This window comes from Primulina tabacum, chromosome 14 (assembly GCF_025594145.1).
Source record: "Primulina tabacum isolate GXHZ01 chromosome 14, ASM2559414v2, whole genome shotgun sequence".
Taxonomy (NCBI): Eukaryota; Viridiplantae; Streptophyta; class Magnoliopsida; order Lamiales; family Gesneriaceae; genus Primulina; species Primulina tabacum.
The window spans coordinates 1,517,101-1,531,449 of NC_134563.1; the positions used below are offsets into that span (position 1 = coordinate 1,517,101).

Consider the following 14,349-nt stretch of genomic DNA (forward strand, 5'->3'; position numbering starts at 1 on the left):
CGACGCCACCCAACGTCGAAGGAGCCCTGACTGCCGCACATTTCTGGATGTGACGGAGGGTGCTTAATTTGTCCGACGTCACCCAGCTCCGACTGACGCCACCCAGCGCCGAAGGAGCCCCGACTCACCAAACCCTCCGACTACTTATATCATCGCCGCCCACTGCCGCGAGTGCACAGTGGAACGTCGTTGAATGGATCGTCTACATGGAACTGTCTCCTGATGCTCCCTTCTTCGTCTCTTCAGATCGGGCCTCTTCTACTGCCGCACCTTCGAAGGTCTCCTCTCGCAAGAAATGAGAGAAGCCAACTGCTGTTTGGGAAAATATTAAATATCGGTAATTAATATATGTATAAATTATTTGAGAAGCCAACTTGTTTATAAAATAATAATAAAATGGCAGCTGGAGCCTATTTCAAAGTGTAAAATATGACCCGTTTAAAAAAAAATTATAATTTCAAACGTGGAGATGATCGCCCACTTCACAACCCACGTACGACAGACGCTCACATAGGCGCTCAAATTAGTTGCTCAGGTTAAGAAAACTCTATATATATATATATATATAATCTAAAGTCTGAATCTGAACAAATTCAAATAATCATGTTTTTACATGAATTTGCTTAAATATCTCTTGTTTACACCATATACTAAAAATTTGAATTATCTATTAAATATTATTGTTTTCACTAAACAATAATATTTTGAATTTTTTTACAATGAATTTACTTCAATATCGTTTTTACACTAAATACTAAAAATTTGAATCTATTCTATTTTATTAAAGTTGAGATCATGATAGTAACCACTTAGGAAGGACACCAACTTTTTCTTCCAACCCTTATGCTCTGTTTGGTACGTGTGATGTGATAAGTAAATGATTAGTAATAAAAATATACGAAATTAATTTATAAAAAATATAATAAAAATTTAAATATTATATTAATTTATCATTATCATTATTCAAGAATTATACATTATCACACCTTTGAGGAGGGATATTTAATCACACAAATAACATAAATAGTGAGAGCTTTTAATCATAATCAAGGGCCTCCATGCTAAATTAAAAATGAACCAAACATGAGATAAGGAATGATTATTTAATAATCATTCCTTTATCATGGCTACCAAACATAGCCTTATATGATACTAATATTACACTTTTGTTTTTTGCTTTATGTTTAGATTTCAACACACACTTTTATTTCAACAATTCAAATATGAATTTAATCACTCTACAATTTGACAAATTTTACTTTATTCCATCGATAATGATAAAAAAGACTGTATACACATGTATCGCGTGTGCAGAGTAACTAGTTGCTAATTAAATATCCATGTCTTTACACTAAAATTGTATTATATTATTATTATTATTATTATTATATGAGTTAATTTGAATTACTAATTAAATATCCATGTTTTTACACTAGATACTAAAAATTTGAATTACTAGTAATTTAATATTTCGATTTAAAAAATCTGAAAATTTCCATGTTTTTTACACACTATTTTATTTCTATTTATTTTAAAAAAAAACCCTGTTTTTATATAAATTTACTTAAATATCTATTTTTTACACTAAATAATAAAATTTGAATGACTAATTAAATATCCCTGTTTTTACACTAAATAATAAAAAATTGAATTACTAATAATTTATTTTTTCCATCTAAAAAGTCTGAACTTTAATAATTTATTAACCAAATTATCTCATGTTATGCCTTTTGGGTTGGGGGTGTTAAAAGTAATTTTTCAGGAGTTTGACTACAACTCTTTGCTCTTCTTTCATCTCTAAACGTAACTTAATTCACATTTATTATATAGATCGGAACATTTGTCAATTATTGTTCATCTTTTTGGTCTCCATCTCCAAGTTGAAAATGCTTATGTTATTGGTTTATTATTCTATTGTATATCAGGTTTTTCATTCGAGAAAATATTTGTCGCTTACTCTTCGTCGTCTCCGTCTCCAAGTTGAAAATGCTTTAAGTTGTTGATATGCCATTCTATTGTATCTAAGATTTGTCATTCCAGAAAATTTTTGTCTTTAGCTTTGCAACGGTAGATGTGGCTGCACATGCATCAGTTGTTAGAATTTGGCTCGAATTTTAAGAATATTCGAGTTCGAGCTCGATTCGAAGCTCGAAAATTTTAAATTTTTTGGCCGAGTTCACTTCGAAATAAAGTTTGAGTTCAGCTCGAAATCTTCGAACATATTCTCGAGCTATTCAAACTATTGTTCAGATAGTAATGTTCAACAATGAAAGTTCGAAAACTCGAAATGTATATATATTTAATATATAATTGTATTATATCAATAAAATATTAAAGTCCGCGAGCGGCTCGCAAACTAAATAATTTTGGCTCGAGTCCGGCTCGAAAAAAGTTCGAACATGTTCGAGTTCTATAAATTCGAATACGAATCAAATATTTATCTAGTCGAAAATTCACATCCCTAATTGGCATGTCCATTTCTCTATATGCTTTGTGCTACCCATGGACAACTCTATTTATAGTTCTGTCTATGCAAGTATTATTATGCAATAGCAAATATTAAAGATATTGAGAATAAAATGTCTCCATAGTACCAAGCACACGATAACTGCTTTGAGGTTGTTATCAAGATTTAGTGTTTAAAAAACTCGCTTAAGCTCCGTTTAAGTGTACTTAAGCTTGAAGCTCGACAAAAATGTCATGCTTAGGAGAAAAGCTGAAAAAAACGGTCAAACGACTTCGAGAAAATAAAATGTCTCCATAGTACCAAGCACACGATAACTGCTTTGAAGTTGTTATCAAGATTCAAGACAACCGATGGACTGAGTTGCATTAATCCATGAACTGTGAGGAGCAAAATATTAAGATATTACAAAAATAACCATGTTTCCTTCTATTTTTTTAATAAAAAAATCTTTCAGCAAATATTTAAACAGATTTAAAAATATCTTTCATTAAAAGTACATGCTTATAATTATAATTTTAAATTAGAACCAAACAACTAGAATGGCATTGTTTGAGGAGATTGTTGCATCTTCTCAGTTGTTTTATCAAAAAAACAATGATATGTTGTCAGGAATCAATGGAAAAACCGAATGATTCTTAAAAAAACAAGAGTAAATAACAAAGAAGAAGACTTGCAGCGTTAATTATTATCTAAAATAGACAAAATAAAGAGGCCACATGCAAGAAAAAATAATTATATTTTTGGTTTTGTAATTTATATTTTTTCAATTTTGGTCCTATCAAAAATGAATTTATATTTTTAATCATATAATTTGTGTTTTTTTTTTCCAGTTTTGTTTCTTTCTAGATACCGAGTCCAGCATGTTTTGACCATAAATTGCCTATGTGATGACCGCGGATGCTGAAATAAATTTTTAGAAGATCTCATAATATTCCAAAAAACACAATACATATGCAAGTTTTCTTCTAAAAATTAGTGTCAATGTCAAAGTCCACCACAATAGTAATTTTCGACAGACACAACGGACTTCAGTAAAAAAGAATACCAAAAATGAAAAAAAAAAACAAAAACAAAAACAAAAACAAACATGAAAATTATGAGACTAAACATGTAAATTCACGTGTTAATAAAACCAAAATAGAACATGTTTAAGTTACAAGACAAAAAATATAATATACTGACATAATAAAAAATAGGTTTTGGCATCAAAAGAAGAATCAAAATCAAATTGTGAGATGACAAAGAAACTTCTGCACACAAGATAATGATGAAAGAATTGCATAATTGAACTGAATACTTGAACAGCAACATAAAAGATGAAAAAAAAAGTGAAAACCAAACAAAAAATGATTGAACGAATCATGATTGTTTAAAATGGTAAATAAATTGTAGAATAATATTTGCTATTGAACTAGGTGTGAAATAAATTATGCTTCTATATTCATCTGTAAAATGACAAAAACTTGTGTGAGACGATTTTACGGGTCATATTTTGTGAGACGGATATTTTATTTGAGTCATCCATGAAAAAGTATTACTTTTTATACTAATAATATTATTTTTAATTGTGAATATCGGTAAGATTTACACGTCTCACAAATAAAGATTCGTGAGATCGTCTCACAAAAGATCTACTCTGATAAAATTTAGAGTCATACATAGTACATTCTCATTCGATAGCTACGTATAACTATACGCACATGTACTCTAATATTATATATATATAAGGCCATAAATATCTGTCAGCAAATAACACACACAATCAATCTTTTTTGTTTTTTTTATGTTTATCTTTTGCATTTTGATCAATTTGTATGGATAAATTTTAATATTAATCTTATATTTTTTAATCTTCTGACAATTAAAGCTCATTTTTATATAGTAATACTATTGCGTACATCACTATCGTGGAGAAATAACAAAAAATCAAAGTTCGAAGAAATATTATAATATTGGCGACGAATGGGGACCAAATTTACGAACATGAATGACCGAAATGACATTCTTCCAGCGATGATTACAAATTATTTTTTCTGACATTACTCCGTTGTCTACTGTCTTCCTTGTAAAACAGCTCGAGGACTGTGTATCCATGGAGAATCCAAGCAAAGTATGCAGAATAATCCTCTTCCCGCTACCATTTCAAGGCCACATAAACCCGATGATTCAGCTAGCCAACATACTCCACTCCAGAGGCTTCACAATCTCCATCATACACACTCAGTTCCACTCTCCGGATCCATCAAAGTATCCTCACTTCACGTTTCACCTTATCCCCGACGGATTATCTGAAGATCAAGCATCCATACATGATATTCTGCATGTCTTCCATCTCCTCAACACCGACTGCATCGGGCCCGCTCGCGAGTGCTTGCGGAAGTTATTATCAACCCATGATGATATTGCCTGTATAATTACCGATGCTATGATGTATTGCTCGAAAGATGTGGTGGAGAATCTTGGGATACCAAGGATTGTGTTCAGGACCAGTAGTATTTGTTCCTTTTTAGCCTTTGCCACTCTTCCTCTTCTTCAGGAAAAAGGATACTACTCTAATAATAATCTGGGTATGTTTTATAAATTTCTTGGGCTTATTTTAACTGTATTTGAGACTATGAATATTGTCCGAGAAGAGATTGACCCTTTGTTGATCAGATTCCAGAAGGGAGGATCCAGTTCCTGAGCTACCACCACTTAGAGTAAAAGACATCCCATCAGTTCAAGGACCGGACCCGAATCATACCTTGAAGATCATACGCAATATGGTAGAAGGAACAAAGATGGCATCGGGCCTCATTTTCAACACCTTCCAAGATCTTGAAGAGCCAAATCTCGCCAATCTCCATGACCATTTTCGCATGCCCACGTTTTTAATAGGCCCGTTTCACAAATTCTTTTCAGCAGCGTCAAGCAGTTTGTTGACACAGGACAGAGGCTCCATTTCCTGGCTGGATACCCAAAAACCACATTCTGTTCTTTATGTTAGCTTCGGGAGTCTAGCAGCAATGGATGAAAATAGTGCAAGAGAAGTGACCTGGGGTCTGGCAAATAGCAAGCAGCCATTCTTGTGGGTGGTCAGGCCTGGATTAGTCCAAGGTTCGGAATGGCTCGAATGGTTGCCTAATGAATTCATGGAGGTTACTAGTCAAAGAGGATACATTGTTAAATGGGCACCTCAGCAAGAAGTGCTATCTCATCCTGCCGTTGGTGGATTTTGGACTCACAGTGGATGGAACTCTGTTCTTGAGAGTATATGTGAAGGTGTTCCGATGATTTGCTCGTCCTTTTTCGGAGATCAGACAGTGAATTCTCGATACGTAAATGACGCCTGGAAACTTGGGATCAAATTGGAAAATGAGTTGAAAAGAGAGGAGATAGAATCAGCAATCCGAAAAATAATGCTTGACACAGAAGGCCAGGAAATAAGAGAGAGACTCTTGTGTTTGAAGGAGAAAATAGATGTTTCCTTGAAAACAGATGGTTTTTCAAGCCAATATCTAAATGCTTTATCTGATTTGATCTCTTCGTTTAGATCTGCTGGTCTTTAGATTTGTAACTGTTGTTTCCTGAGGAGATTACACTATCTGGGTTGGAATTATTATCTTTGTAAAATGCTACTAGTCTTCTATTGTGTGATTCAGTGTCTGCTATATTTACTAGATAACAAGCCATTATGCAGATGCAGCTAGCTCAAATGCTTCGTTTGAGAGGATGTGACATATCAATCATCTCCAAAAAGTACAAAGTACTCGTAACTACGGAAATTCGTGTCGTGTGAATAAGAGAAAACACCATACCAAAAGTGTTTTTTGGTATGAAATTGAGAAGTTAATATATTTTTGAAACTATAAAAACGTTTCACTAAGATATCAAAAGTTAGTTAGTATATGAACCATACCAAAAGTTAGTTACTTTATATACCATGAATGTTCCGTAGATAATCACATAACTTCCCCAAATTAAATGCAATGACCTAACATTCGAGAGGAAATTGAAAATAAAAGATTCATCATAAACACATATACATGGTAATGCATTGATATAGAGGCTCAAAATCGAGTAAATATAGAAAGGAACGAACAAACAAAAAACTCCCAGTATACATATCCCAAACTTTAGGTTATAACTCTTAACTCTCGTGAAACTTTCAATCACGACTCAGATACACAGATGATTTCCTTTATTGCTCTTCAAACCTCATTATCATCATTGATCCATAATTCTAAAGGAAATCACGTCTTGATCCTTGCTTGAGTAGAGAGGTTGAATAAGCAGAAAATTCTGAGCTATTGAACATATGTTTGAATCCAAGATTTCTGCTTCAAAATAGACTGCTGCACTGGAGAACTTTTTCATCAGATCAAACATCAACTCATTGTTTTATACGAACTTCGAAGAAATTATGTATAATACGAACAATAAAAATGACAATAAACACAACGTACCATTTCATTCTCATATCGAATAAAAATGACAATAAACACAACGTACCATTTCATTCTCATATCGAGGCTCGCAAACCCAAAGATTATTTGATTCATCTACAAGCATACAACTGTATGTCTACCAAATGCATCGGTGGCTCGCTTCTCAGGTGTCTCAAATCCACCATATCAAGTGTCCCAGCATTCATGTAGGCATAAAATGCTGAGATCCCATGTTTTACCTACTCAAAGGGGTTCTAAATGTTAGCTTGAACCAATCATAGTTATAATATGCTAATAATTTCTAAAACCGATGAATACATATCCCACTCCCAGAGATGTAAACAATCAAACCGTTTGTGAGCTATTCGAAGCTCGATTCGATAAAAGCTCGTTTAATTAGGCTCGTTAAGATAAACAAACCAAACTCAAGCTTTACAGTATTCGGCTCTTTAGCTCGTGAACATGTTCATTGGTAAGTTCATGAGTAATCTTTTAGATGAAAAAATAATAGTTTTGATATTTGATTTATTGATTTTGCATATTATTTATGAAATATATAGAAAAAGCTATTAAATTTATTTATTATAATAAATTTACAAATTTTAATAAGAATAATATATTTTTCTTTAAATATATAATTTACTTTTTAATTAATTTAATGAAAATTTAAATGTATAATTCATATTTATTAAGCTTGTTTAGGCTCGATAAAGGCTTGAATAAGCTCGTGAGCCATGTATATATTCGTTAAATAAAGCTCGAGCTCGGCTCGATTATAAACGAACCAAGCTCAAACATTCAAAAGTTCGGCTCGACTCGACTCGATTACATCCCTACGGCCACTCCGCATGTTCCACCCACCATTAAATTTTGAAATATGTGGTCTCCAGCAGAAATATAGAAGTCCCAAGGAACCCTATAAAGAGCAGCAAAAACATATAAATCAATACACATGTAAATGGATTAAATTAGAACCTTAACATGGAAATAAAGATCATTTATAACAGAGAGCAAACGAAATTTGATTCATAGGTGTCCCTAAACCTAAAAATTTATATACGAAGATGCAATACCTCAAACAGGCATGAATCAAATGGAATAACTACACAAGCCTAACAACAGCCACATGGAATTAACTGTACATTTAACAAAATAGCTCTTCCAATTAGTAGATGAAGTTTCATAGAGCAACAACATTATCCTTATTTTTTATTGATGGCATATCTCGGATTATTAGTTACCTTTAAATTTTGATCAGTCTTTCAATGTTATTTTGATTGTACTTAGAGGTAGAACTGGTTTTATTTTCTATCGAACTCTAGAAAGTTTTACCCATACAAGCATGAATCAAAAGCACAACCATCATTTTATATCAAACTATGATCAAAACTACAAAAAACAAAATAAGTAACAGAATAGTACCCAAAATTTAACTGTGCAATAATGGAGAGCCTTTCCCTTAATGCTGATGTATGATTTACCGGGCATATCCTAATAGCAAACGATATTCCCATGTTTGAATATAACCATCATTGAGAATGTGTGACCACAACTCATCTAAAATTGAATATATTTTTTCCCTCTCTGGATGAATTCCATCATTTGCTAAAAAAGCATGCAATCTGTCCTTGACTTCAATCCAGCTTTGACCAGGAATTTTCTTCACACCCTTTTCTTTCATTAAACTTCTAGAAGTGGCAAAGTCTTCCCAATCACCAGAGGAAGCATACAAGCTGCAGAGTAACACATGAGCAGCAGAATTGGAAGGATCAATCTTCAATATATTCTCAGTAACCCGTTTTCCAACCTCAAGATTATTACGAGTTTTACAGGCAGCGAGTAGAGTTTTCCATGTTACAATATCTGGTTTAAATGGCATTTTATTGATCAAATCTTCTGCATCATGGATGCGACCACCTCTAGCAAGCAAGTCAACGACGCATGAATAATGCTCTCTTGTGGGGACTACACCATGTTCCTTCTCCATAGATTTGAACAATTGCAGCCCTTCTTCCACCAGTCCAACATGACTACAAGCCGTTAAAACTCCTACCAACGTCACTTCATTTGGCTTTACACCTAGCTTCTTCATTTCCTTAAAAAGTTTCAGAGATTCTTCACTATAGCCAAATTGAGCATACCCAACAATCAAACTACTCCAGGATACAACATCAATATTTTCCATGCAATCAAAGAGCTTTCTACCTCTTTCAACAGATCCACACTTCATATACAAATCAATCAATGTATTCATAACCAAATTATCAAAATAAATCCCACACTTCACGGCATAGCAGTGAACCTGACCTCCCATCTCCAAAAAGGCAGCTTTTCTGCAAGCCCCTATTACATTTGCTAACGTGATATGGTCACACTTCCCATATAACAGTAACATCATTTTAAACAATGATATAACTTCTTCAACCTGTCTGTGATGCATACACATTGTAATAATAGCGTTCCAAGAAACAAGGTCTGCATTGCTTCGAATCTCCTCAAACATTTTATACGAATCATCACAACTTGAGCAATTAGCATACATTGTAAGCAGCGTGTTGCAGACTGAAATCTCGAGATCTAGTCCCATCTTTATAATGGAGGAGTGCACCTGTATCCCCTGAGACAGTGCAAATGTATCTGTGAAAGCACATAACAAAGAACGAACCGTGATATCATCTGGTTTCAACCCCAAATGCCTCATCTCAGAAAAAATCAACATAGCTTCATTCGCATCACCACCGTTAGCAAAACCCGCTATCATTGCATTCCAGGACACTGTATCATGAACTTCTATAAGATCGAATGCAGTTTTTGCTGAACTCAGGAAACCACATTTTGCATACATATTTGTCAAAGAACAACCTGTGAAAGAATCTCCTGCAAAACCATATTTTATGCTTATACCATGTACCTGTCTTCCATAGTCAGGTTGTCCAAGAAAGCCACAAGCACTAAAAACACTGCCAAAAATATATTCGTTTGGATGGTAAGTACCCCAAATAAGCATATCCTTAAAACAGCTAAGGGCGTCCCACTCACAACCAAATTTTGAAAACCCGGCTATCATTGAACTCCATGAAATCAAATCCTTTGATTTGATACGAGAGAAGACATCACGTGCAACATTTATCTGACCAAACTTGGCATACATTGTGATGAGAGCATTTTGAGTGATAAGGTGGGAACCAAATTCAGATTTAACTACCTGTGCATGCAGCTGCCCTGCAAAATCAGCATCATTCACATTTGAACATGCTTTGAGCACACTGCCGAATGTGAAATGATCTGGCATATGACCTAACTGCTGCATGAGGATATATAAATTTATGGCTTCAATATCTGGACCATTCAGTGAGTATCCAGTAATAAGTGCTGTCCAAGTCACGACATTCCGGTCCTGCATATTATCAAAGACCTTCCTAGCATTCTTCATAGACCCACATTTTCCATACATGTTGAGAATATGGTTCCCTAGGATTACATCAGGTTGCAAGTTGAACTTCAAGATGTGGTCATGAATTCTTTTTCCATATTCCAGGGACCTTAGAGATGCGCATGCAGAGATCAAATGTGCATAGGTACTTGGATATATGATGTAATTTTCATTTTGTTCTAGAATGTCAAAGCCTCGAAGGGCATCTTTGAAAAGCTTTTCCTTGCACAAGGAGCTAATGTGATCATTGAATGACTGTTCATTTTTGAAGTAAGGGATTGCAACATTATTTTTAAGGTTGGTATGGATACTGGTACACTGCCGAATAGGCTGCAATCTTTTCAACATTTTCTTCTACGGCAGAAGGACAAAGAATTCCACCAGTCCACGTCTCTCATAATACTAAATACCAGTAGACTGAGTGAAGATTCCAATTATATCCGCCACTCAAGTAAATCAGAATACACATACATGTTCAATGGCAAGGCAAAAAAATAACTCAACCAGAAATGGTATCGAATCTGTACAAAATACATAACAAAGTCAAATTCCTTGGAGAGGAAGAGTAAGCTAAAAAACCATAACCATAAAAACTCACAGTTTAAGGTTATGAATTTCACCATGTTTCGAACAACCAAAAGGAACAAAGATGATTTGTTGTATTTTACTCAGAAATTTGACCTTCTACATAAGTGATTAGGAAACAAATTTGAATTTATTGAAATCCCTTACAGAAAACCTATGATAAGGAAATTCTTACTAAATTAAATTATAATTATAATCCCTGAAATAGAGGATTTTAAATATAGTTCAAAAAGCTTGTCGGCAAGAAAAAGCGAGAATGCTAAGTTACTCTCTGGAAGATTGAGACAAAATTCATTTGTCGAGCAAAAATCTGTTCCAGCTTATTTACAATATGTTGAAAATAACAGATGCTCATCTAGGCCATTCAATTTTAAAATTTTACATGAAATTAAGTAAAACAAGATTGAGCCAGCCATCTTTCATTTCACAAAATAAATTATTGAAGTACCTTCAGAAGTTCTGACTTTTAACAGTACAAAGTTTTGAATTCCATACGCAGCAGGGATCTATTAGATAGGCTGGTAACACCGTGAAATATGTGTATGAGACGAGGCAACATGATCTTACTCAAGTTAACACAGCCCTAATGTGAGAAGTAATTATATCAGTTACACAGATAGATAGATACCTGAGCAAGTTTGGTATGTCGCACTCGTCGTCCGGAGCCACAGCAACAGCAATGCGGACCGATCATGAGGTGTGGGACACTGAACAATGCGGGATGGGATAATGGCTGAATCATTCAGGCAATAAGGATATGGGCTACAAAGTACTCCGATTCGATGGAAGTTCTCTCAGGCAATTCGTCGAGCAGAAGCGTTCTTCATCGACTGTAACTATCTACACTACTGCAAATCCGAGGAAGCCCAAATATTATTAAACAAAAGAAGCCCATATAGAAAGCAACCCGAACCGTGTTATGTTAGGCCCATATTGTACAATCCATTTCGTATAGGCCAACTTGTTGTCATAAAGTGCCCGATGAGTTGAAACAGACTTTTCTAGTCGGGAGAGCTGCTAAGAGAAATAGCTTCCAGGAGCAGAACCAGCCTGGTTTTGGGGCGGGCCCATATTTCATTCTTATTGTCGATCCAGATTTCTGAAATACGAGACAAAAATTTGCATGAGACAGATCTCTTATTTGGATTATCCATGAAAAAATATTATTTTTTATGCTAAGAGTATAACTTTTTATTATGAATATCGACAGTGTTGACTTATCTCACAAATAAAGATTTGTGCGATCGTTTCACAATAAATCTATTTTAAATATTAATATTAATAAATAGATAGAGAATTATGTTGTATATTATTTTCGCAACTTATATCTTCTCGACTCGAAGATTCTTAAATATATTTATTTTGAATATAGCCCTTACTCCTGTTGGTCTTACTTGACTACTGTCGGTTCCAAGGTATCCTCCTATGTTGACTTTCTACAACCATTCACGATTCCATCTGCCTACTTTGTCTGTTCCATGTAACAGAACAATGTTTGTTCAGTGAAAAAAAGCTCGAAGATCGGATCGTGATTCCATGAAGGATAATCCCGGCAAACCCATCTCACGACACACAAAGGCACACAGAGCGATCCTCTTCCCGCTACCATTTCAAGGCCACATGAACCCGATGCTTCAGCTGGCCAACATTCTCCACTCCAGAGGCTTCACAATCTCCATACTATACCATCAATACAACTCCCCGGATCCATCCAAGTACCCTCACTTGACTTTTCGTTCACCTTATCCCCGGTGGATTATCGGAGGATCAGGTGGACAAAGATGACCCTCTGCGTCTTGTCCGTCTCCTAAACACCGACTGTATCAGGCCCACTCGCGATTGCTTGGGGAAGCTATTGTCAACCCATGACGATACTGCATGTATAATTACGGATGCTATGATGTATTCCTCGCAAGCTGTTGCGGAGGATCTTGGCATACCCAGGATTACGCTCAGGACAAGCAGTGTTTGCTCCTTTTTAGCCATGGCAACTCTTCATGTTCTTCGAGACAAGGGGTACTTTAGAATGACGGGTATATTTTGAAGTATTTCGGCTTGATTAACTTTATTTGAAAACTATGAAGATTGTCTGAGAAAAGATTGATCCTCTCTTGATCAGATTACAGAAGGGAGGATCCAGTTCTTGAGCTACCACCACTTAAAGTGAAAGACATCCAAGCAATTCGAATCGAGAACCTGAATGATACGCTGAAGATCGTAAGTAATATGTTAGAAGGAACAAAGACAGCATCGGGCCTCATTTTCAACACCTTCCAAGATCTTGAAGAGCCAAATCTCGCCAATCTTTATGAGCAAATTCGCACACCGACGTTTTTACTCGGACCGTTTCACAGATTCTTTTCAGCAGCCTCAAGCAGTTTGTTGGCACAAGATAGAAGCTGTATTTCCTGGCTTGATACCCAAAAACCAAATTCTGTTCTTTATGTTAGCTTCGGGAGTCTTGCAGCAATGGATGAAAATAATGTAAAAGAAGTGGCTTGGGGTCTATCCAATAGTATGCAGCCATTCTTGTTGGTGGTCAGGCCTGGGCTTGTTCAATGCTCGGAGTGGCTCGAATTGTTGCCAAATGAATTCTTGGAGGTTACTGGTAAAAGGGGATATATTGTTAAATGGGCACCTCAGCAAGAAGTGCTATCCCATCCTGCCGTCGGTTGATTTTGGACTCACAGCGGATGGAACTCTGTGCTTGAGAGCATTTGTGAAGGTGTTCCCATGATTTGCTCGTCTTTCCTAGGAGATCAGATGGTGAATTCCTGATACATTAACGACGTCTGGAGACTTGGGATCAAATTGGAATGCGGGTTCAAAAGAGATGAGATTGAATCAGCTATCAGAAAAATAATGCTCGACAGAGAAGGCCAAGATATAAGAGAAAGACTTGTGTGTTTAAAGAAGAAAATGGATCTTTCCTCCAAAACAGACGGTTTTTCGGGCCAATCACTAAACGCTTTATCTGATCTCATCTCTTCATTTAAATCTTTTAGTGCTTGAAGTTCTAACAGCTGTTTCCTGAAAAAGATTTGGTGCCTTGGTGAAGTTGAAGACTACTATATTTGATTTAGAATAGTTTTAGGTGTTTTCCAACACCATTTACAGTCAAAGTGATCTCGGGCTCGTTATAACATTTCAAGAATGCCCCCAGTTCCTTTAATTGTGATCTATCTATATTATTGTAGAATCAAGACATGAAAATGAAGCACCACTAAGACGGAACCGAATTAACCAAAACTGATTTAACCTATTTTTTTAGGCTAACCGAACCGAACTGAATTTCTAGCTAAAGCCGAATTAACCAAACTGTTACGAATTCAACGTGTGATATCTCTTTTTCTCAGGTCTGTGAATCAAGATTGTATTGAGACTCAAGATTGTTCTATGGCAGATTCTATTTGTCCTTTCTCAGAAGAATTAATCAA

The 14,349-nt window shown here is 35.2% G+C and overlaps 2 protein-coding genes and 1 pseudogene across 13 annotated transcripts; 2 read left to right on the forward strand and 1 right to left on the reverse strand.

The window, feature by feature from the left end:
* Positions 1-4,443: 4,443 nt before the first annotated feature.
* On the forward strand, positions 4,444-6,107 carry LOC142525596 (UDP-glycosyltransferase 76B1-like). Its single transcript, XM_075629918.1, has 2 exons — positions 4,444-5,034; positions 5,123-6,107. Exons 1-2 carry the CDS (start codon positions 4,560-4,562, stop codon positions 6,013-6,015), a joined length of 1,368 nt encoding a protein of 455 aa, XP_075486033.1. The 5' UTR covers positions 4,444-4,559; the 3' UTR covers positions 6,016-6,107.
* A 319-nt stretch (positions 6,108-6,426) lies between these two features.
* Positions 6,427-11,827, reverse strand: LOC142524398 (pentatricopeptide repeat-containing protein At3g53360, mitochondrial). 12 transcript variants are annotated; one of them, XM_075628368.1, is made up of 6 exons: positions 11,541-11,824; positions 11,361-11,430; positions 8,317-10,729; positions 7,756-7,810; positions 6,959-7,133; positions 6,428-6,801 (listed from the first exon to the last, which is right to left on the reverse strand). In XM_075628368.1, the coding sequence occupies exon 3, from the start codon at positions 10,673-10,675 to the stop codon at positions 8,372-8,374; it is 2,304 nt and encodes a 767-aa protein (XP_075484483.1). In that variant the 5' UTR covers positions 10,676-10,729; positions 11,361-11,430; positions 11,541-11,824; the 3' UTR covers positions 6,428-6,801; positions 6,959-7,133; positions 7,756-7,810; positions 8,317-8,371. The 12 variants fall into 12 exon arrangements, with proteins under 12 accessions (XP_075484479.1, XP_075484483.1, XP_075484484.1 ...); XM_075628369.1 differs by having other exon boundaries at positions 8,317-10,744; positions 11,541-11,823; XM_075628361.1 differs by having other exon boundaries at positions 6,429-6,801; positions 8,317-10,848; positions 11,541-11,822.
* A 463-nt stretch (positions 11,828-12,290) lies between these two features.
* Positions 12,291-13,969, forward strand: LOC142525615 (UDP-glycosyltransferase 76B1-like; annotated as a pseudogene).
* The last annotated feature ends 380 nt before the right edge of the window (positions 13,970-14,349 follow it).